This window comes from Mytilus californianus, unplaced genomic scaffold (assembly GCF_021869535.1).
Source record: "Mytilus californianus isolate M0D057914Y unplaced genomic scaffold, xbMytCali1.0.p SCAF_1, whole genome shotgun sequence".
NCBI lineage: Eukaryota > Metazoa > Mollusca > Bivalvia > Mytilida > Mytilidae > Mytilus > Mytilus californianus.
In genome coordinates this window covers 61,821,843-61,845,879 of record NW_026262581.1, presented here as the reverse complement: position 1 = coordinate 61,845,879, position 24,037 = coordinate 61,821,843, and the positions used below count along the sequence as shown (strand labels likewise).

Here is a 24,037-nt window from a genome sequence, read left to right as displayed (position 1 = left end):
TTTGCCAAAAAATACTCTATCCGACTGGACGCTTGTAACGTCACGATCATCATTGCGTTTTTATACGTTAACATTCGGTGTAATTAAACAGATATATCATGTTTAGGAGGGGTATTTGCGAAAAATACCAGTCTTGAGAATGAATTTCCCTCGCCTTGCGGATTGGGAAATTTACCATTCTCTCGACTGGGTATTTTTTGCAAATACCCCTCCTTTACATGATATATCTGTTCAGTATCCTTAGTTTAAAAGCTAGATTCAAGGGATTTTTCCTTAGATTCATAGGTTTATTCATTAGATTTCTCCTTAGATTAACAGCTAGATTCAGATGATTTCTCCTTAGATTAGCCTGAGTTCTAGCTGATTTCTCCCTAGAGTAACCTGAAATCAGTAATGCTCAGGAGAAACAGCTTGCTTTTTTTACCGATTGAGCCATTTTGATTTTATTAACACCCTATTTTTTAAAAACTGCTTTTGATAGATTTAAACCAAACTTGACCATTTGCAAAGAAAAATTATTACAAAATGTATTCGATATACTGTAAGTACTTAACATGTGCTTCAGGATCAGGTAAATAAAACATAAGCTTGGCCTATTATGGAATGATACAAGAGAAATAACAAAAACATTAGAACATATATATATATGCTTTGCTTTATATTATATATACAATTTGTTTTTCAGTTTGAAGGTTGTGATAAGGCATTTTCACGTCTTGAGAACCTGAAGATTCACTTGAGATCTCACACTGGGGAGCGGCCATATTTATGTACACATGCAGGCTGTACTAAAGCATTCAGTAATTCTTCTGACAGAGCCAAACATCAACGAACTCATCTGGATACGGTAAGTGATTGGTCTGTGCTAAAAATTTATTGGTCTAGGCATAATCAGAAATTTTTATTCAAGCTACCACACACTTAAACAAGACTTAATTTAAATAAAGATTCATCCAATTTTGAGGATACATGACACACTATAAACCAACGTACTTTCACAGATGCTTTATTTCGTGTTTAGCCCCTTTTAGCCAACATCACAGCGAATTATAATCAGGGTTTTCTAATTTCTTGATGTATTTATATAAGGGAAGACCCAAATGTTACATGTTAGTGAGGATTTAGATTTGGGCTATTAATCAAGTCGTGAAAATAAATCACATGCAAAATTTAGTTGGTTTACAGTAGTTTCTTTACTACTTGTTTAAAAAAAAATAATATTGCATTATACGAGACCAAAAAACTGAATCAAAGTTGCATGTATAAACAAACAGAAATGTTACACTTTAAAAATTTTAAAAGTACCCTTGAACATCATCTACACAAAAGTGATGATGTATAATCTCTACTATGTAGGTGTCATCAAATGTTTGTGGTTAAACTTTTTTAGCAATACCAAATGTTGCACTATAATGATTCAGACAACTTATGATTTTGTGGTAACGAGCCATATATGCATTTCCATCATAACTTGATATTTTATGATCAAAAAGAGAATTTTAACTCTTTTTGATCAGTTTAAATTCATTTGATTTGAGAAAATTGAAAAAATTACATATATTGGATGTTTTGTAATTAAAGGTATGGTAGACCGACTACTTCCCTTTATAGTACCTTTTCTCAGAACCAGAAATGTTTACATTACAAGTTTTATCCTTGACATATTGGGCTATTGAGTATTGCTTTGCATAGTCATGATAAGATATGGCATGTTCATAATAACATTTTTTTAAACATTAGAAATTAAAAAAAAATCCTTTTTTAAACATTTTATTTTAATTTTAATCAGTCTTTTAATCTTTGATAACAAGAAAAGCATAGACTTGTTACTAATTTTATCATAACAAAATCAAAAGTGAACTAAAATGTACTCTTTAATAATTATAAATCAGTAAAGGGAAGGTCTTAAGCTTATACTAATTCATGATTACACAGTTTCATAAATTTTGAATATTTTATTATAGAAATATTTAGATAGATTTTTAGAAAATGACAACTTGTATGTAAATGATAATAATTGGAGAACAGCAAGATTTAATTATGTCATTTGAAATTAAACATATAATTCTGTTTACATTTAACAGGTATAATAATCCACTTTATGTTTTATCACAAGTTATTTTACTGCAATGCTGTTAATTTTGTTTATCAATTATTTAAATGTTGCAAGGAGAGACATCCTTAATTGAATCCATTAAATCATTATGACACTGTCATGTCTGAAAGTATAAATTGCAGATTTGCAAAAATTTAGTCTTTAATACATCATATATGAATGTGGTAAATATGTCAGGTATAATGAACACAACAGATGGAAAACTCTTCTTACCGGTAATGAAGCAAGAATTTTTCATTAAATTTTGATTGTTTGATTTAATTTTGCATAAAAAAAAAAACTTATGATGATAAAATAATATAATATAAAAAAAACGAAAAAATGCATGGTTGTAAAAAATATAGCATTAGCTAACTAGAATATAAAAATTAAGATATAAGATGTAGAAAAATTATGTTTATTCATTATAGTTTTTATCGTGTAAAAATTGTTTTAGTAAACAGTTTCAGTTCTAAATATAAACGGTAAATGAACTTCATAGAATCACGTGGAACCTTTTTATCCTTGACCTTTTTAAACGTAGTGCTAAATGGAATCTGATATCTTTATTAAAATTCAATAATAATCTTAATCTTAAGTATTCCTCAATACAGATCAAGCTGGGACAATATTTTGGCTATTTCATATCAGCTTGACAGTTTTCGCCTTGATCCTCGTTTAATAAACAATTAAAAAACCTGTCCTGTCTTGCCAGGACATGGGATCATTGTCTGTTTAAGAGATGATTATTAAATACTTATTAATACTAACAATATACTAACAAATAAGAATTGAGGGTAGCTAAGTCTTTAAAGAATTGAGATAATAAGTGTTTTATTTAAAGAAAACAAGGATTCATAATGGAAAAAAGTACTCCAAGGTTAATTGCTGCGCCTGGTATATGAATGGGGAAAAACCGTATTCTAAACACGCCTTAAGGTATAAAAAATGTCAAAACTAATTAGTTTGGTGTACAAATATTAAGGGTGCCCTTTGTATAATATTTGTGCATTTGACCTGTTAGAATATTTCATGTATAGTGTAATATTAAATGTCACAGTAATAGAATTGTGTATTGTGAAATCATCAAATGGTGTTGATTGAAAAATGTTCTGTGTCATACATGGAGTTCATTTACTCCGGAATTTCAAATTTATTTCATCAAGTTATTTTTGTTAGGCCCCATCTTTGCATTCAATGTCACTCAACTTGAATGACTGGGGCTGTATTAAAGTATTTACTAAACTGTTTTAAGAAGAGGACATTCAGTAATCATTGCCCAAAAGTGAATTTTTTATGAAGAAAATATTTTCTTAACTTAAAGAAGTTACTGGTATGTTGTAATCATCATGAGCAGTATACTCAGATCTGAATGCAGTGCAAAGCATTCTGGCAAAAAAGGGGAGACAATTTATTTTTTTGATTAAAGCATGGTCAGATATTGATTCACTTCCATAAAAGGGGGTCTTGTAGTCAAACGGTTCAGTAATCTGGTCTGCATTGATGTTGACAACATGTACAAATGACTTAGGTATTCAATTGACCTTGGTACGACATGGTCTATTTCGTGCACGTTTATAATTTGCATATTGCTGTCTCATTGACCAAACCCCACATCTCTTTTCATTCTGACATACATGTATGTAGAACAGATCAAATTAGATAATGTGTTAATGAAAGAAATCCTCTATTGACAAGAAAATATGAATTTTTCATTTCAATTTGTACTATATATATATATTATTAAGTTTCTTGACATATTTTTGTTTGATTTTAATGTTTGAAGAGCTATTGGAAGTAAATTTACACAAGCCCTTAGGTTTTAAAATTGCATGAAGTTGAATTTATTAAAAAAGACTTTTCTTAAAAGCCAACATGTATTAAGTTTATCTAACTTCTATTATTACTTTGATCTTACGTCACCTAGTTTGCAAGATATATGCATGGTCATAATGAAACATTTATTTAGTGCTATTTGATTTTTTCAATGAGCAAACATTAATTTATATTTAGATATCTAGTTGCTTGGCGATAATATTTACTTTTCATGTTAAAGGTATTACATACAAAGCTCAAAAGCTTAATCTAAGGAAAAAGTGTTGTATTGTTAAAAAAATCTTATTTGTCAATTTCCAAAAACATAACTTATGTCAATAAATGTTATTAAAAAGCGGAAAAACTTATTCTCTTTGATACTTTGTATTTAGATATTGACTGTTTCGAAAAATAACATAGTATAGAGCATAATGAGAAACTTCAACATTTAACATTTGGCAAGATTTCAAAACTTGAAGTGAAAACAGCTGTCTTTCCTATAAAAAAATTAAAAGGGGAACTCATTAGGGCTATGCAGTCTGTATATGTCTTAAATATAGGTTCAAACATTTCTTTTTGGTTTCAAAGGTTCAATCTATAACTTGAATAAATTTCAGTTATAAACAGAATTAAAACAGAAACTATATTTGAGTTCATATAATATTCACTATGATATGCATATATGTTTATTTCCTATGAATATTTGAGATATTTCTATGTTCTAAGGGTTAACACACACAGGCACTTGTGTCCGAATTTTTTTTACCTATATTCTTTAATATAATATTAAAGTACATAAGTCATTTTTTTTTCAGAGACAAGTGCCTGTGTTAATACTGGCTGTTATAGAATGAATCTTACTGGAACAGTTTTTAGTTCAATTATGTAACTGCACATCACAATAGATGTTTTTAGGCATCATTAATACCATTTTTAAATGTGATTTTAATTACTTGAATCTATGGTGCAAGGACATAAGTATTTGTGAAAACAAATTATACTTTTATTTACTTTTGCCTTCAAAATATATTTTATGCCCCTGTATGGCAGAGGGGCATTAATTAAGTGTTACCCTTGTCCGTCTGTAGGTATGTCCCAAAATTAGTTTCTGTTCTCTAACATTAGTTTGCCCTAACCAAATGTTATGAAACTTATACACTTTGCTTATTACCACAAAACACAGATCAAGTTTGAATTTGGGTTGCGTCACTTTTACTGTTCTTGAGTTATGTCCCTTTATAGCATTACATGCAAGCGGGGGCATCATCTGTGTCCCATGGACACATTCTCCATTTTTTTTTTTTTAAAGAATTGTTATCTAAAACATATAGCAAAAAGTTGTAATGGGAAATAATTTATTTCCATTCAAATATGTATATCTTTTGTCTGTTAAAAGATTACATTAAATTAAAAATGATTGCATACATAATATCATTTATTATTGCAATTGTTGAATAACAAACAAAAATGTGAGATTAATTATAGCAATTTCAGCAAATGGTCTATTTAAATAATGCTATCAAAATCTAGAATGCAAGTTATTGTTTTTTTGCAAAAACCTATCCCGTCGCAATTTTCGCAATAATTTCTGAATTTACAGTTCTTAAAAAATCTACAGCTAAGTAACTCTTTCTTTAAATAGTGTCAGATCTCTACAGAAAAACTACACCAAGTTCATATGCACTCAAAACATGTTTATTTAAATGAGTTTTAAATTTTGAAGTATTTACTTTTATCGTTACAGAAACCCTATGCTTGTTCAGTGCCAGGATGCAACAAACGTTATACAGATCCTAGTTCACTACGCAAACATGTCAAAAATCACAACCAGAAAGATCCACAACAGAAAAAGAAGGTAAAACTAAATCAATGTGTTTATTTTATACCATTTATGGCAGTTGAAATCTTTTATATTTATAACGTTTGTCAACAGTTTGGTAAGTGTCAGAAAATAGGATATTTTTGGAAGTTAGAGTTTTTGACAAGTCCTATTATTATATAATCAGTTCATAAAGGTATGTGTTTTTATAGCGCTAATGGTCCGTGGTTGAATTGTAGAACATTTTTACAAAATTCCTCGACAGTTAAATGTATGTCATGGTGAATTTGGTATTTATGGCATATGGCATATGTTTGATAGTTACTGACGAATTTTTTCTTAATTTCAATAGACTCTGGACGCTGAAGAGCTTGACCTATAGTATAGACACTTGTCTACTTTTGATAACCATTTTTTGCTTATTTGTGTCATTGGGTTGCTGTCTCATGGATGTATACCATTCTTTTATTGATTAAGTATTTTAACAAACTTAGATCCTGATTTTACTCCAGGTCTGATATATTTCAGCACTATTTCATGTCAGGGGGCCTCACCAATATTTAATGTTTTGAAAAGTTTTGCCTCACATTATTAGATAATTGTGTCAAATTTGGATGTAAGTAGAATACTTTATATTTCTGACTAATAATGATAACATAATAAAATGTTTATGACTTCCTATATAGTAGAGTAAGTATTATACCTGATTTTATATGTAGACGTTTTTCAACTTTAAATGAAATGTACTACAGTTTGAAGTAAAACATTTTGTCTGTATAATGAAGTGTAACAAAGCTGTATTCTCCATTGGGAAATTATATGATATTTAAACTTTGTGATAATGTACATGTAAATTGGTGTGCATTACAAATGCATAAAAGATAAATGTCCAACAGTTAAGGTAATTGTTAGAATTTCACCACCTGTATGTTATATTATTAAATCAGCATGTCACCCAATATTGTTAACAGCCTATATTTCCAAACAAGGATATAATGAAACAGTTACATGTCCTGTTCTTTACGGAGAAACAGTTTCAGGTTTACACTTGTCATCTTCGATAAGTAGGAAAGAATGACAAAATATGATACCTAAATTTTAAAGTTATTTAATACTAAAATTGCTGTTTAAAAACCTCTATTTTAAAAATTTGATGGAACAGCTATGAAAACATTACATTATTTGAAAGTTAAATAAGTTGCTACAGAATGTAGCCACTCTGGCGAAAAATGATTGTAAATTGTTTGTACAATTACATTTTCTACAAATAAGCTTTAGCAAATAGGTTCTATTTTGTATTGAGTATGTTAAGGTTTAGAATAAAGAAAAGATTTGATAAATCAACAATAGATGTTAACAATAATATATTTTTATAAGTGCTTAAGATTATTGTTCAAATTTGGTGACTCGGGTCATTATGTAGATAAGTAAACAAATCTTGGTACAAGAAAGGGACTTATTCAGGTCAAATAAAATTTCAAGGACCTTTGGTTAACCTTGTACCAGATTTTCAGAATCAGTGTAACATCACATGACAGTTGTTCCATCAAAATGAGTGTAGTAATGATTATTTAGGGCTTCAGCATTTGTTAAATTGTGCATCAGTGATTAGGAATGCAAACATAAAAAGGTGTAATCAAAGTACTGAAGTACTGAACATCGGATGACCACAAGTTCTTGAGGATGGTCAAAAGCACTTGTCTCAGAAAAAAACAACATATCTCTTTACCTGAAACTGAGGTTAATGTACAGAGATATATTTTTTTCTGAGACAAGTTCGTGCGTGGATGATGAATAAATGACAGGAAATTCAACTTCACCGTAATAACTATTATATTGTAGTGATACAAATCAGTATACATGGTGGACACTTTTCTGTAAAAATTCGATTTTTCTAAGATTGGATACGAGTAGGCATTCATATTTTCCCGCAAAAACAATTACAGAGTTACCGGTCCTCGCAAAAAGTTCTCTGAGATATTCTTCCGCATGCTTTAACACAATTTTTCGGTACGTCTGCATTGATATTATCATTGATTTTGTACTTATATATATATATCTAACTACAAAACATTTTCATATTATTAATTTATGTTGTAAACAAAAATATTTTTATCAGTATTCATTGAAGAGATGTATTTATATCAAACGATAAGGAATGTTATTTTGCATTCGTTTATGTGCGCATATTTATCATGTTTATAGATCGTTACAAACCCAAAACTAATTTACATAATGGAAATCTAGGCGATAACAATACATCTGAATGACCCCAAGGTCATCGCGATGTAATAAAATGATTATAGGCAATCAAAATATAAACATTTTGAAACTTTGCTAAGTATGAAATGAAACCAAAAGTCTTACTTATACATCTAACAGTATTTATTACAGCCGAAAACCGGCATTATAAATAATAAAAGTTAGGGCATTGAAAAAAGGGTTTTTTATTTGATAAGATAGATACTTGACAGTTTGTGTAATGTTAGATAAATAATTACCGGTAGATGTGTAATCAATATACATTTCTAAAACAGGTGGACCATATGCTCAAAAAGGGGGAAATTAGATTTTAAGTCTAATTCAGCTAATATGATGATTGGTATCCTAATGACATCTGGGTGTTGAAATTTCATTTTCCAGACAAAATGTTTTGAGCTTATGATAAACAGCACCTTTACCAAACTTAGTTTGATAATGTAAAGAACTCTATTGACTTTAAGGTCAATAGGTCATGGGTCAAATCATATCAGTACAATGTATTAGATAGACTAAAAATTGGGCAAAATTTTGGTTCCACTCTATATTCTTTTAGGCATTTGACCAACATTCATCAATTTGCTTGAGAAGGTCCCTATGAAAGAACAAGATCCCAGTAGATTTTTGGACTTGTAGGTCAAAGGTCAAGGTCACAATACATATTTTCCATCATTTGACAAAATGTCAGCATCACAAAAACCTAAAAAAAAAAAATTAGAACTCAAATTTTCTATTCTGTCATATATTTATATCTTTCTCATTAGACTTTCTGTGTCTATTGATATTAAAATGAGCTGTTGCTCCATCTGTTGAAACCTGTACTGCTGTCTTTGTTTCATGCGAAGGGGGATTAATCTCATGCCACCTATTTGAACAACAATCGAAGTTTTGAGTCACAATATTTTGATTACAGTGTTCTTTTCCTAACATACTTTCGTCCTCAATGAAAAGTAGCTCATTGGGTCGTTTTTGTTAAAAAGAGTTATACATGTTAAATGAATCGTGAAAATTAATGCAGGACAAATTTGTTCACTGATAAGGTGGGAATGAAGCTAATTTTTAAAAGATTCCTTTTAAAGTGCGTAGCATTTAGTAGAAGTATTTACTACAAGGGTCCTGAGTTTAAAGATGATGGATCGAATTTCTATTTGTCACAAAGAAACTTACATGACAACTTTAAAGAGTTGTGCAATGTAAACAATCTTTAATAAATGTTTATAATTGCTTTCCATACTTCAATTATTGTTAACCTAATAAAATCGTGACTAGACAAGATTCCAATTTTTGTAGTTGAAAGCGTACATTTAATATGATTTTAAAGCTTCAGCAGTTATTTGGACTAATTTAGATCCAGAGCAAGCTTGATCACAAACTTCTCAAGATTTCAGCTCTTTTAATAGCCTTGGCTCTCATAACTTAAGAGGCATGTTATGTATGAATCCATTCTAACATCAGTGTATGAATAGTCCATATAATCACATGTCATACTTGGACTTTTGGCTAATGTTTACATTTAATGAGCCTTAAATTTTACTTTCATTCATTGCATCCTATTTTTGAGCTACCATTAGCATCAAACAGGAAATTTTTACCTAAATAAATTACCGTTCTGGTCATATGGGGTACCCCATCCCCAACCTCTTTCATTTGTTATTATGATGTCTTTACTTCAAAGAAGGGACATATAATGTTTTAAAACAGTGTTTCTTCTTCTGGTTCTAGTTCTAGCTCTTTTCATACAACCTTAGGACCTTTACTTTTTCAACTTTTGACACTGCCTTATGATATTTGGCATGAAGGTGAATTACCATATGAAGGTGTGTCGCATATCATCAAGACCTTCATATGATCTTGACATTTGACTTCAATGTCAAAATACCGGTACTTGATTTAAGAAAGATTCATGTCTGGAGCATGACTTTTATCCTTTGACATAGGCTTTTGATATTTGGCACATGGTTGCAGCACCTCAAGACAATGTCACTTACCATGGAAGGTTACCTACAAGGTCAAATAGTAGATTTTTATTCAGGGGAGACATTAGTTTTACTCCAATAAAATGGTTCCACCTACCGTAGTTGTTATTCTGGTTTTTAATAGTCATGAATAATATCTACTGCTCTGGACTCTGCATGGAATCAGGGCATCAGAAAGCTAAAGTTTTCTTTTTTGGCAAGGTAATTTGTACAGCTTTTGAAGTTTATAAAATTTTTAATTTAACAATGTTTGAAAAACTAACCAGCATGCTTGTTTAAAGCAGGACTGGTTGTTAGTATAGATTGTGTAATATTTATTTATAATTATTTATGAAAATGGTGGTCAGTACAGGTTGGTTATTTCTATGATATTTAAACCTGATAATACAAGTATTGAACATGACATAAAACATTTGTTGTACGTAAGAAATTTTCGGTCAAACAATCAGGATTGAAAAAAATTAATCAAATACTGTAAATTTAGAAATTATTGTGATGTTTTTATTAATGCAAATAATGTGACTTGGTGATTATCACATTAATAAGAACACACATTTTGAAATATAATACATAAATCTGTAAGCAGATTTTCATGAAATCACAATAACAAATGCATGCAATAATTACAGTAGATAATATAAAATGTATTCAAAAACAAAATAAGAATACTTTTTATTGTGTAAAACATTTTCAATGGAATTTCTAATGAAACATTTTCTACTTCAGATGAAAAAGGAAGGCGAAAGTTTAGGTGGTGGTGATATATTGAACAATTGTCTGACAGTGCAACAACTACATATGGAGTCTGCACCACAGAACCATGAAAACCAAGAGAATATGATCCGAGGACCAGTCACTGGACCAACTACTGATCTTTATTCTGGTACACATCTACTTTTCCTCCAAATCTTGAATTCTTTTAATGAAATATTCTTTCAAAATACTTTCATGTTTGTAAAAATGTCATTCCCTATGAATTCAAAAGATCTAGTGTAAATGAATGAACATGAAGTTCAAAGCTCATTTCATAAAAATGATGATTTGATATCATCACTTACCTATTATCGGTACATTCAACTTTTAAACAGAGTAGCGTTTTATCCTTAGAAATTTAATATTGCCTTATAATAGGAAGTTAAATTTGATAATTTGTTATCTTAAGATTAAATCTTTGACAGTTTAAGATAGGGAGCTTATTTTGCTTTTGCAATAAACAATAATCTACAGAGAAAAGAAATTATTGTATGATCAAGTTTTGTCTAGTTGTTCATCTGTTGTTAGTTCACAGATCGGGATTAAAAGAGGGGGGGGGGGGGGGGGGGGAAGAATTCATATTCATGTGCCTGAAGACTTGTCAGTGTCTTGTGTCACATCTGACTGTTTTGGTTAACTTGAGAATTTGGTGTAGATGGCAGACCTTTGATTAATTTATTCACAACTGTTTTATACTCTGGACGATTTAGAGCTTGACATTTTTGTTAAGATAAATGCCTATTAATTAAGACGCTTTGTTAATCTCTAGATGTCTTTTGGTTATTTGTGATGTTAGGTTGCTGTCTCGTTGACCTATTCATCACATCTTATTTGTTCCGAAGAATACTTAAAGAAACTGTATCTAACGTGTCGAGAAATAAATAAGATCTCTAGGAAACTTTAAAATCTGTAGTCAGTCAAAACAGTGATTAAAGATTTTAAAAATTAACAGTATAATTAAGTTATCAGTTACAGTACTTTAAATTTAAATGTTTTCTTTTTTGTTTAAAATTTATTAAGAAAGTGTTGTTTGTCTAATTGTCTTTTTAATTTATGGCCTTTAATGAAAGTAAATGAACAAAGAAAATGTTCATATTTTTAGAAAAATAACAAGTTTAAATGGAAACTATTATTATAACCATTGTTATAAGTCTTAAAACCATGATCATATCATTTGACAAAGTTTTTAAAAGACAGAGCTATCAAGTGATTCATGAATAAATGACGTAGATGACGACTTGACAATATAGCCTATAGTCACTGACCAATCAACCTTGATGTTATTCGGAAGTTTAAATGATAAAAAACAAAAGAAATTTACTTTTCTGACTTGTGTATTCATACAAGAATTTTAAAATGATTAAATTTAAGCAATAGATTGAGACTATCAAATTGATCTGACAGTATTCTAATACACAGACTTGTGCTGTAATTAAAAGATTTCGTTAGTACCTATCTGTCCGGACTCAACCCTTAAAATACAAAAACAGCTTTGTGTTTTGTAAACGATAACATGAGGGTTTGGATAAGGGAGATTTTTTATCGGGAAAGTTATTTCTATTTATTTATGACTAAATTGGTAAATTTCTTGAAGGGATATTTTTTTATGTAGACAAATATTTTCAAATTTGTCCTGCTATATTGGAAGTGTTTGTGAATATTTTAATGTTATGTAGATATTTCCAATCTGATTTGATTTAATTAGGCATAATTTTGAAACAAGAGAGTACCTTATTTGTATTCTAATTCTTTAATTCTGAAAGTGTTTTAAGTTGGATTCAATGCATACATTCTTGCTTTTATTTAAAACTTTTAATTTTAGACTCCCCTCTTTTGTATGGTTCTGTGCTATATGGTAGGACTAGTTTTTTTGGTACAAAAAACACTTGTGTTAAGTTAACATAAAAAATTTCATACATACCCTCATTGAATATAACGTGATGAAATTCAGATCATAATTAAAAGATATATGTTATTTTCTTGCTTCAATAGTTCAGGAAAAGACACGATAGCATTAAACAACCAAAACAATATAACATTTTGTGCAAAATTTGACGCCTGAATGGGAAAATATAGATTGTGATTTTGGGAGTTGTGTGCCAAAGAAACACTGATCTAATTGATTTGATCAAGCATGATGTCATAGTAATTAATTAATGATAATTCACCTTTCTCGGCCTGGTACTGGGACTTTGCCCACTTCATATTTTTTGCATGAAACATGGGTTTTATGTGTAAAAGTACATCAAAATAAAAACATCATCGTTATGAATCACACAAATAAACAAACAAACATTGTTAAAATTAAAAAATGTTTGAGAGAAAATGAACTTATGTTGCAATGATTCAGGTAAAATTCTTCAACCTTATAATTGTTTATAATAAACAATGTTTTTTTTTTCATAGCTATGTTAATATAATACCATGAATAGTACCAATTGTTTGTACCATATGTACATTTAATGTCTCTTCAATGATTCTTTAGGCCAATTTTTTGAAAATCCAAAACCTAATATGAACTTTGAAGAGTGACATAACCAAAAAGGACCACAAAGAATAGCCTAACTCTGGCAAGGAATCCGAGCTATGCATGAGGGAGATACTTATTAGGTTAAGATGAGGAATTTTTAAAGTATTATGCCTTTAACTTGAAAGTTATTCTACACTACTTATACCTAAGTTTTAGATACATTTATTAGTGTTTATTTATCATTAACACTACTGATACCTTAGTTTTAGATATTAGTGTGGATTTATAATTATTTATAGATCTGTGGGAAAAAGTCAACGACAAGTTTAATTTTTTCAACAACGTACAAATTTGCTATAGGCCTATGTGCAGAATTGTCTAAACCATGGAAACAAGTACCACTGAACAATTAAAAAATTATAAGAAAATAGGGTTCCAACTCCCGCAAAGTTGACCTTTGGTGGATTTAGCCATTCTATTTAAACCCCCTTTGATCATATAGCTTTTTGAGTATTCTAATATTTATACATCCTTCAATTCTTTGCTTTAAAAGTTTTGGTTTGAAAGTTCCTGGTGAAGGTTAATCCAGAAAAGCACTTCGGAAGGACGCTCCAAGTTTATAAAGTGTTATTTTATATTTTTACAGTTGGAGTGAACTATCAGCCCCATCAGAATGCTGCAGCTTCCCCAGCACCAAGTGCCATGCAACAAGGAAGTCCAATGCCAAGTACAAACATAAATATGGAAGAAGAACAGTATGTATTATTTAATAAATACTGCGGATTCATTTTTATCCGTGGAATACCAATTTTCATGGGTATAGGTAAACCCAAATTTAAATGTTCAATGAAGTACACATTTCCAAAGGCTTGTATACAGACTTTGGCAAATCCATGAAACCAAATATTTACGAAAATTTTAAGTTTTCCTCAGTCCACGAAAATTAGTTTCCATGAAAATAAATTAAGCCACAGTAGTGGATTGAATGATTGTTGCTTTCTTTATGTCCAATAGAGTAAATAATTGAACTAAACATGCATAAAAAAATCATGTTTTAAATCATAATTGAGAGGCAATAACGGCTTTGAAATATATTTATTGGATTTAGTTATTTAAGTAATATTTATGAAGTGACATAAAGGGAGTTGAAAAGAGGTTATGCTGATCAAATGATTAAAGCTAAAACTGTCAGACCACTCTCCGTTGTTTATAACATTCAGCACTTACACAAAATAGTAGTAGGACAGGTAGAAACCAAACTAATTAAAAAATCAATAGTAAATGTTTCATTAATTAACACTTACCATACCTGAGAAAGTGAAATTGATTTTTCAAATGACAATTTATTTTCTTGTAGTAAATGCATTGATCTTTAACAAGTATCAGGAAGTAAGAAAAAACAATGTATGAAAAAAATTCATGTTTAAAATCAAAATGGGGAACTTGATTTATTGTGCAGGCTTTTTAAATTACTCCTTTTACTTGCCTCCATTACATTTTTGTAAGTGAAAATGAAAACTTATTTAAATAATGATGGATATTGTTCCTTTTATCAAGGTTTGGTACTTTCAACACAACACTTCCACAAAATTTCAACAGACGTAATATCCCAATGAACATGCGGACTGGGATGCAACCAGGAATGCGTCCAAATATGCAGACTGCACCATACCAGCAAGGGTATGAGACATACCTACAGAGCATGAACCAGATGCCATTAGGATTTGCAGGTAAGGGTAACAGATATATTTTGGTAACCAGTAAACTTATTATGATACAACGTAGGAAGAAAATTATTTTATTGAATAACCAATGTCAATTATTAACTGGAAGAAGTATTGGAACTTTCCATTCTTTTAATGTGGACATTATTTTAATAAGAATAGTTGCCAAAAGCATTATATTTCACACTATTTTCATGTTTGAAATTTTTCATTTATATTCAATTTCATGAATTTTGAAAACACAGTTACAAACATAATACAATTTTTTGTTTGATAAAAAGTAAAGAAAAAAAGTGTAACAAGCACTAAATTGATAAAAAGTAAAGAAAAATCTGTAACAAGCACTAAATTAAGTTTTCCAGCAAAACTCTTAGCAACATTTTCTTAACCTCATTATTAATGAATCAACAGTACAAATAAAAAAAGAAGTGCCTTTATAGATGTGTAATAGATTAATTAAGGGATAACTGTAATATTTTTTCTGTCTATGAAGAAATAACATCAAAAATGTGATGCACACTGAATAACTCGCGTAGCGGGTTATTTTAAAGTGTGCATCACATTTTTTATGTTATTTCGAATAGACAGATAAAATATTACAGTTATTTCTTAGAATTTAATTCTAAATTCCATTTTAAACCGGAGTAAACAATGAAAAAACGTTGCTGACGTCACGGTCACATGACTAAATTATGTCTATGAGCTGATAAACAAAACAACGTCAGCCAATCAGCAGACGCGTTACATCCAAAATTAAATTATTATAATATAAACTTCAAATTGAATGTAGATAACTGTGTTTTAAATATAGAAAACATATTTTTTAGATGGAGAAAATGGCCAGTTTAATTTTCGCAATAATGCCTTTGATCCAAATTTGATGACAGACATGCAGGCTATGCAAAGAAATTATCCAGGTATTTTTCTTCACCAGTTTTTTATACGACCGCAAAAAAATTTTTGTGGTCGTATATTGGTATGACGTTGGCGTCGTCGTCGTCGTCGTCGTCGTCCGGCGTCGTCGTCGTCGTCGTCGTCGTCGTCCTGCGTCGTCGTCCGAATACACATTGGTTTTCGCACTCTAACTTTAGTTTAAGTGAATGGATCTTTTTGAAATTTTACCATAAGGTTAAATACCACAAAAGGAAGGTTGGGATTGATTTTGGGGGTTATGGTACCAACAGTTAAGGAATTAGGGGCCAAAAAGGGGCCAAAAATAAGCATTTTCTAGTTTCCAGACAATAACTGTGGAGCAGTGTATGGATCTCTCTGAAATTATACTACAAGTTTCCATACCACAAAGGGATGGTTAGGATTTGCTTTGGGGGGTTATGGCTCAAACCGTTTAGGAATTAGGGGCAAAAAAGGGGGAAAAACAAGGTTGTCCTGGTTAATGGACAAATACTTTAGTACAAAACATAATTTAAAGCAGTGTAAGGGAGATAAATCAAATACATCATTGAAATTATCTCCCTTACACTGCTTTTAAATTATGTATAAAGTAATGGTTAATGAACAATAAAGATAATTTAAAACAGTGTAAGGGAGGTAATCAAAATACAACGTTTTGGTTACTTCCCTTACACTGCTTTTAAATTATGTTTAAAGAAATGCATATTTATAAAGGAAGACCAGTAAAAATATCTGCAAATGTTGCATCATTTTATTTTACAAAAAAATCTATATGAAAGATTTGACACTATATTTTTAATTCTATTATAAAATAGATTAAGTTAGCACTATGGTAAAATTAAATGGGTAATTATGGTTGCCAACTCCATTGGAAATTTGAATTGAGATTATGACCATATCTTGAGGGAAAGAATTTTTTGGGGGAAAAAAGGGGGGGGGGATAAAAAGAAATTGTGGGGGGTCATTTTTTTCTCATTTCAGATTTCAGAAATTAAAAAGAATTATTCTTCAAATATTATTTTTTTTTCAAATTTAAAATATTGAAAAATTTCAAGAAGTAATCTTTAATTGCACAGTATGGCCCATTAGATTTGTAAAATCTTTGATCACATTTATTTATTTGTTATGCCGAATCTAACAGTGTATTTAGATTTTTAATTTTGGGTCCAGTTTTCAAAATAGTCTACATTAAGGTCCAAAGGGTCCAAAATTAAACTTTGTTTGATTTTAGCAAAAATTGAATATATGAGGTTCTTTGATATGCTGAATCTAAACATGTATTTAGATTTTTGATTTTTGGCCCAGTTTTCAAGTTGGTCCAAATTGGGGTCCAAAATTAAACTTTGTTTGATTTCAACAAAAATTGAATATTTGGGGTTCTTTGATATGCTGAATCTAACCATGTATTTAGATTTTTTATTTGTGGACCCCGTTATCAAATTGGTTCATATTGAGGTCAAAAGGGTCCAAAATTAAACTTTGTTTGATTTCATCTAAAATTGAATTATTGGGGCTCTTTGATATTCCAAATCTAACCGTGTATTTAGATTTTTAATTTTGGGTCCTGTTTTTTAAATTGGTCTACATTAAGGTCCAAAGGGTCCAAAATTAAACTTAGTTTGATTTTAACAAAAATTGAATTCTTGGGGTTCTTTGATATGCTGAATCTAAACATGTGTTTAGATTTTTGATTATGGGCCCAGTTTTCAAGTTGGTCCAAGATAGGGTCCAGTATTTAAACTTTGTTTGATTTCAACAAAAATTGAATATATGGGGTTCTTTGATATGCTGAATCTAAACATGTATTTAGATTTTTGATTATGGGCCCAGTTTTCAAGTTGGTCCAAATTGGGGTCAAAAATTAAACTTTGTTTGATTTCAACAAAAATTGAATATATGAGGTTCTTTGATATGCTGAATCTAACCATGTATTTAGATTTTTTATTTGTAGGCCCCGCTATCAAATTTGTTCATATTGAGGTCAAAAGGGTCCAAAATTAAACTTTGTTTGATTTCATCAAAAATTGAATTATTGGGGTTCTTTGATATGCCAAATCTAACCGTGTTTTTAGATGTTTAATTTGGGTCCAGTTTTTTAAGTTGGTCTTCATTGAGGTCCAAAGGGTCCAAAATTAAACTTAGTTTGATTTTAACAAAAATTGAATTCTTGGGGTTCTTTGATATGCTGAATCTAAACATGTGTTTAGATTTTTGATTATGGGCCCAGTTTTCAAGTTGGTCCAAGTTGGGGTCCAAAATTAAACTTTTTTTGATTTCAACAAAAATTGAATATATGGGGTTCTTTGATATGCTGAATCTAACCATGAATTTAGATTTTTTATTTGTGGGCCCCGCTATCTAATTGGTTCATATTGAGGTCAAAAGGGTCCAAAATTAAACTTTGTTTGATTTCATCAAAAATTGAATTATTGGGGTTCTTTGATATTCCAAATCTAACCGTGTATTTAGATTTTTAATTTTAAGTCCTGTTTTTTAAATTGGTCTACATTAAGGTCTAAAGGGTCCAAAATTAAACTTAGTTTGATTTTAGCAAAAATTGATTTCTTGGGGTTCTTTGATATGCTGAATCTAAGCATATGTTTAGATTTTTGATTATGGGCCCAGTTTTCAAGTTTGTCCAAGTTGGGGTCCAAAATTAAACTTTGTTTGATTTTAACAAAAATTGAATATATGGGGTTCTTTGATATGCTGAATCTAACCATGTATTTTGATTTTGGACATTGGACCATAATAGGTAAATTAAAAAAATTCAAGTTCTTAGACCACATTCTTTCTGTGTCAGAAACCTATGCTGTGTCAAATATTTAATCACAATCCAAATTCAGAGCTGTATCAAGCTTGAATGTTGTGTCCATACTTGCCCCAACTGTTCAGGGTTCGACCTCTGCGGTCGTATCAAGCTGCGCCCCAGCGAAGCATTTTATATTCTCTACTGAAGGGCAGAGGGTATATTAATCTTTCTGAAGAAGTAAAGATTGTCAATAGGATTTAATGTTTATAGCAAAAGTGTTGACTTTTCATTGGATAAACCAGAGGTGGATATCAGCTTATATTCTTTGAATATTTTATGACATTGTAAATGATGTCAGATAAATTTTGTAATAGAACAAATATCATTGATAATGATTTCTTGTTTCAACGGCCATTTTGAACAGAAAATTTAGAGAAAAATGCAGTTTTTTAACCTGTATTTTGTTTCAAATCTGTAATTCAGATTCCAGAAAGAGTATGTAGTCTGGATGTTTTGTAGTTGGATTGCTGCCTCATCAAACATACACCACATCTCCTTGTTTCCTAATTAAGTACTCTGACAAACCTGATGAATATATATTTTGAACTTGTAAAAAGGAATAAATCACTTGAATTTATCTTAGTAACAGTAGAATTTCTTCTTGAAATTAAATTAAAATTGGTCCTGAAGATGACATGCTTGTTGGCTAATCATGTGGACCATACTAAACAATTGCTTTGCGGTAATTGATGGGTGTTGTTGTCTATAATGCAGTTTTATCTAATTTCTTCTTGAAAATAAAAGAAATGAATTAAAAGTTAGGTCTCTGCATTGACAAAAGTAAAGTGATAATTTAGGCAGTAGTATTGTCAGCAGAATAGCATCTATCAGAAAGAGACTGCCATAAAGCTTGTGCTTTATTTTCATTCAATTTTAAATTCATAAATTATACTTCTTTTGCAGGTTTAGAAGGCATCCCTCAAGAATTTGAGAACATGCACTTTGCTGAGGAATTAACACAACACCAACAGATTACTCAGCAGTATCTTCAGCATACAGCCATTGATCGCTGCAACAGTCGAATGTCTGCTGCTATCTACGCAGATGGTACTACTTGATTCAACTCAAATTTATCAGACTTTTTAGCTTAGATAGAATTGTACGCAACACAAAAATGTTGTTGTTGTACAACACAATATTTTGATTTGTAATGATTGTACAATATTGGACTGTGATATATATACAGAATCATACAAAAATTATCACTTTGTAGAACACACAAATCATGTATTTATTACTACATTTAAAAACATTGTATAAGGGGCAAAATCTTTAGCCAGTTGTGAAAAATAGTGAACTCAGATTGATGTTTTGATTTTATAATCTGAGATATTATATTGTTTGTTTGATTTAATTGTTTTATATTATTTAATTATTTAATAAATGTTGAGCTATTTTTTTGTTGATAATGGTTGTGATTATGAATTATCTGCCCCTTGTTTGACATTCCTAATGCATATTTTTATCATTAAAATATATTTTTGTTATAATCATGGTTTGCTGTGTGAAAAAAATGTATCATTGTGCCATGTAAAAATAATCAAAATATGTTAAGTTTAGCATATTATTATATATTTTAGTATATGTCAGGTTTCATGCATATTTTGAAATGAAATTGAAAATTTTATAAGCTTTTGCAAGTCGCTTGTGGACTTTTAAGAAGGGGCTAGATTTTGATCTTGTATTTGACACATGTGATCCCCTGTTGTCTGTGTTTGTCTTTCCTTAAGTGCTACTGTCATTTAATGTATAATGATTGCCAAATACTTGTTGATTTTAAAAGTAGTTTATGTTACTTATACATTTTAATTGATCTTGTTTAACATAATATTTGAAACGACTAACACCCATCATACCTTAAAAATGTCTTGTTCTTAACAATCGTATTATAAGTAATAGTTGCTACGATTTTGATAAAATTTTATGAAAGATGGAAAGCAGATATATTACAGAAATAAGCGTGTGCATGATGTTTTCATATTATTTCTTCAAATCAAATGTATGTATTTGTGCTGTGTATTTTCTTTTATTTTCGCTTGACTTTCCTCGTCCCAACATTTTAACTTTAAGGAATGACCAGCAACTGTGCAATGAGGACTGCCCAATTTGTCAGGTGTGAAACAATACAAAATCTTCTAAATCTGAAATGGAAGTAAACAGTAAATGTAAATTTCATACTTAATTCACTTTGTGTATATATTACTGAAAATCGTAGCTACTATCTGTTGAAGTCCGTGTTCAAGTCTTCATTTACATTCTTTTCTTAAATTCTATTTATAGAACGAGACTTTACTTTTATAAGTCATAAAATGTCTGTTTTCATTGTAACTAAAATTGTAAGTCCAATTGATGATTATAATTAGGACTGAGATGCTAGATAAACTTTTTAGTCTTGATTAGTCTAAAACAAGTTCTGATGTTTACTAAAATGTTTTCTTTCCTGTGTTTTTTGTCTCAGAAATGTCCTGTTAAAAAGAATGTACAAATAGTGCTTATATTTCATTCCGTGATGAATATCCTGACATAATATTGTACTTTTGTTGGTGCCGATAACAGTGAATTAATATTTATGCTATTCCAGGTTTTTTGTTTTTGAGAATCATGAAATGTTATCTGTTATTCATGCCTCCTGTGATTGTAAGGGCTATTCCATTTTGATTAATGCACCATGGTCAGAAGCTTCCTGCTGCAAGCATATACGGAGTCACTTTATGATCCATTTAAGAAAAATAAACAACCCTAGTACATTCATTGAAATGGAATACCCTAAAGAATTTTCAGTATTTAGTAATTTGTTATGAAATAGAGTTCCTTGAAATATTCAATCAAATATAAACATCATCATTGTTTTTAAAAATGAGATACACATTTTTAGATATATTTAAAGCATTGTTTAATTGACATTGTCACCGTTTCATTGAGGTACATATGTTTTTATCGTGTGCAGTTTTGAATACTGATATATCTTTAATCAGTTAAGAGATTTTTGTATATCATTAAGTTATTGTTGAATGATATAACCAAATAGAATTCAAATTATCCAAAATCGTGAAAAATGAATAGAATTTAAAAATTGGATCAATTTCTTTTCTGTGATTTTTGTAAAAACATTATATGAAATGTAAGGATAACAAAATAGTGCTATATGATTGTATTTGTAATTTATTGCACCTGCAGAACAAAAAGAATGAAATCCAAATTTCCAACAGTATTGAAAACCCGTCCTAAATTTTGTTTGCTTAAAGTGTTGTTTATATATATCCGTCCAATTGTTTGTACATTTGTATATAAACATATTTATAATCGTACCAGCTGTCTCTATCTGAAACTTTTTCCTTTTGCTTTTGGATGTTTTTTGTTTATAGTTATCTTTTGTTTCAATATTTTTAATTTTTTTTTAATTCTAAAATAAATATTTGTTTTGACAAAGATGAAACTTCTTGAGCAGTATAATGTGTCTTGTATTTTCTGATATAACTGCACTGTTTGTTCTTTTATCATGAGTTATATGTTAGAACTTATTTCTGAAGGAAGTATTTAACAATAAAGGTTACATGCCAAGTTGGACTCTTTCTTAGCTAAAAATACAATTTCGACATGAAGAAAGATCCATTGATATATTTGGCAGGCTTTTCTAACATACTCAATGTCATTCATTTTCCAAGATTTTTTACTTTTGGAACATGATCTTGATTTTTTAATTAAGATTTATCATTTCTATCTTACATTATCTTCAGATGTCTACATTCAATGATCAAAATTTCATTTTCATAAATGTAATCAGTTTAGGAGAAATTTTTGACATATACCCTTTTGGGTATAACAAATCCGTCCACTTAGTCTATTTTTGCACACATTATATATCATCATGAATTTTAAAACTTAGGGCCAAGTATATCTATTTGCTTTTAGTAACATCATTGCAAGTTGTCAAGTAGTTTCATCTTTGTCAGTAAATGTTTTATTATCGTCATCATCATATTCTATGTACACATATGTTGAAATCATCTGTTTTACACATACAAAAAAAAGACCCAAGTACCTTTTAAGGCAACTGAATTAATGAATCAATCTCCTTTTGAGTATCATAGTTTGAGCTGTTTTATTTTTAATTGTTCATCCTGATTTTAAGGAAAGTCTCTTTGGCAGTTAATAGTTTTTAATGCTGTGTTTGCAGTAAAAATATTTAAAAAAATTAGATAATGAGCACCATTATCAATAACTGTACCTTGGAAATAAATTGGTTTTGTAAACCAATGCTTTTTCACTATTTTGACTTTATTCAGAGAGTGCAATCATCCATTTATGATGTTTTGTAAATAAGTTTGAAATTTGTACTAGAACTGCATGGATCATTCTCCAGTTTAAAATATATTAGAATCTCTGGTTGAAAACAGCAAGGAAAAGTTATTGAAAATACCTGACAATCAGTTCTACGACACCATAGACAAGGAGATGTTTTTTAGAATTGTTTTAGACAGAAAACTGATTTAATAGTTAATTGATATTATAGATTAGAAATTTTTACGACACTGAATGATCCATGCATCGAATGAACTATATTTACAGCTTATAGTTGTAAGTAAAAAAAAAGAAATTTTTCTTTGTTTATTTGTGACAACAGTTCTTGATATCTGCATAAGTATATATACATTTTACACTCATTTGAACATTTAATACACCAGCAATTTCTTTTTAGTATGCTTGCATGACATAGAGCTAATAAGTATATTTTCAGTTAGAGTTAGCAGAAAAACTTTAATTAGAAAAAAAGTTTACATTTTATTGTTTCAGCAAACCACTACAAAATTATTTAACAAAAAATTGAATTTAAAAATTGTCAAAAGAAAATTTTTTATTTATTTTTATGGTTTGAATAAATGATTAAAAATCTTTTATGATTTCTGGCAGAAATTATACAAAAAATTCGCAATTTACAACTGATAAATCAGTTTTTTACAACGTCTTACACAAGTGATTTGTTTAATGTCTTTCACAGCAAATAATTGTAATTTGGAATATTTGTCAAATTCTACAGCATAGTTTTTTGTTAACCCAGCAAAGAAAACTTCAGCAAAGTGCCTTATATTGTCTTTGTGCAACACTTCTTTCTTACTGTATAAAGGCTGTGTATCAACATTTGTTAATCGTTGTTCAATAAATGGTCTTGGAAAAATATTGTGTTTTGTTTCAATAGCCATTTTTGTCTTGCTTGCGACCAATGTTGCATTGTGGAAGAGAGAATTTGGAGTGCTATTTCGAGCATAGGCAGCAACAACAATTGTCAAAGTTTGTGATGAGATTACACTGGCAAGAATTAACTCATATGTCAACATTTTAATTCCTGTTGAAAAGATATATTTTTAGACAAACTTATTATAATTAATAAATGTGACCAAAAC

At 29.7% G+C, this 24,037-nt stretch overlaps 1 protein-coding gene across 2 annotated transcripts in view; it reads left to right on the top strand.

Moving 5' to 3' along the window:
- The window catches only part of LOC127705538 (zinc finger protein GLIS3-like), a 52,344-nt gene extending 28,533 nt beyond the window's left edge, over positions 1–23,811 (top strand). For both annotated transcript variants that reach the window (XM_052209867.1, XM_052209874.1), the window contains exons 4-10: positions 686–847; positions 5,655–5,765; positions 10,691–10,847; positions 13,834–13,942; positions 14,745–14,917; positions 15,739–15,828; positions 19,539–23,811. In XM_052209867.1, coding sequence (XP_052065827.1) covers positions 686–847; positions 5,655–5,765; positions 10,691–10,847; positions 13,834–13,942; positions 14,745–14,917; positions 15,739–15,828; positions 19,539–19,693 — 957 coding nt within the window. In that variant the 3' untranslated portion in view covers positions 19,694–23,811. The remainder of the gene's footprint in view (positions 1–685; positions 848–5,654; positions 5,766–10,690; positions 10,848–13,833; positions 13,943–14,744; positions 14,918–15,738; positions 15,829–19,538) is intronic.
- Positions 23,812–24,037: the final 226 nt, after the last annotated feature.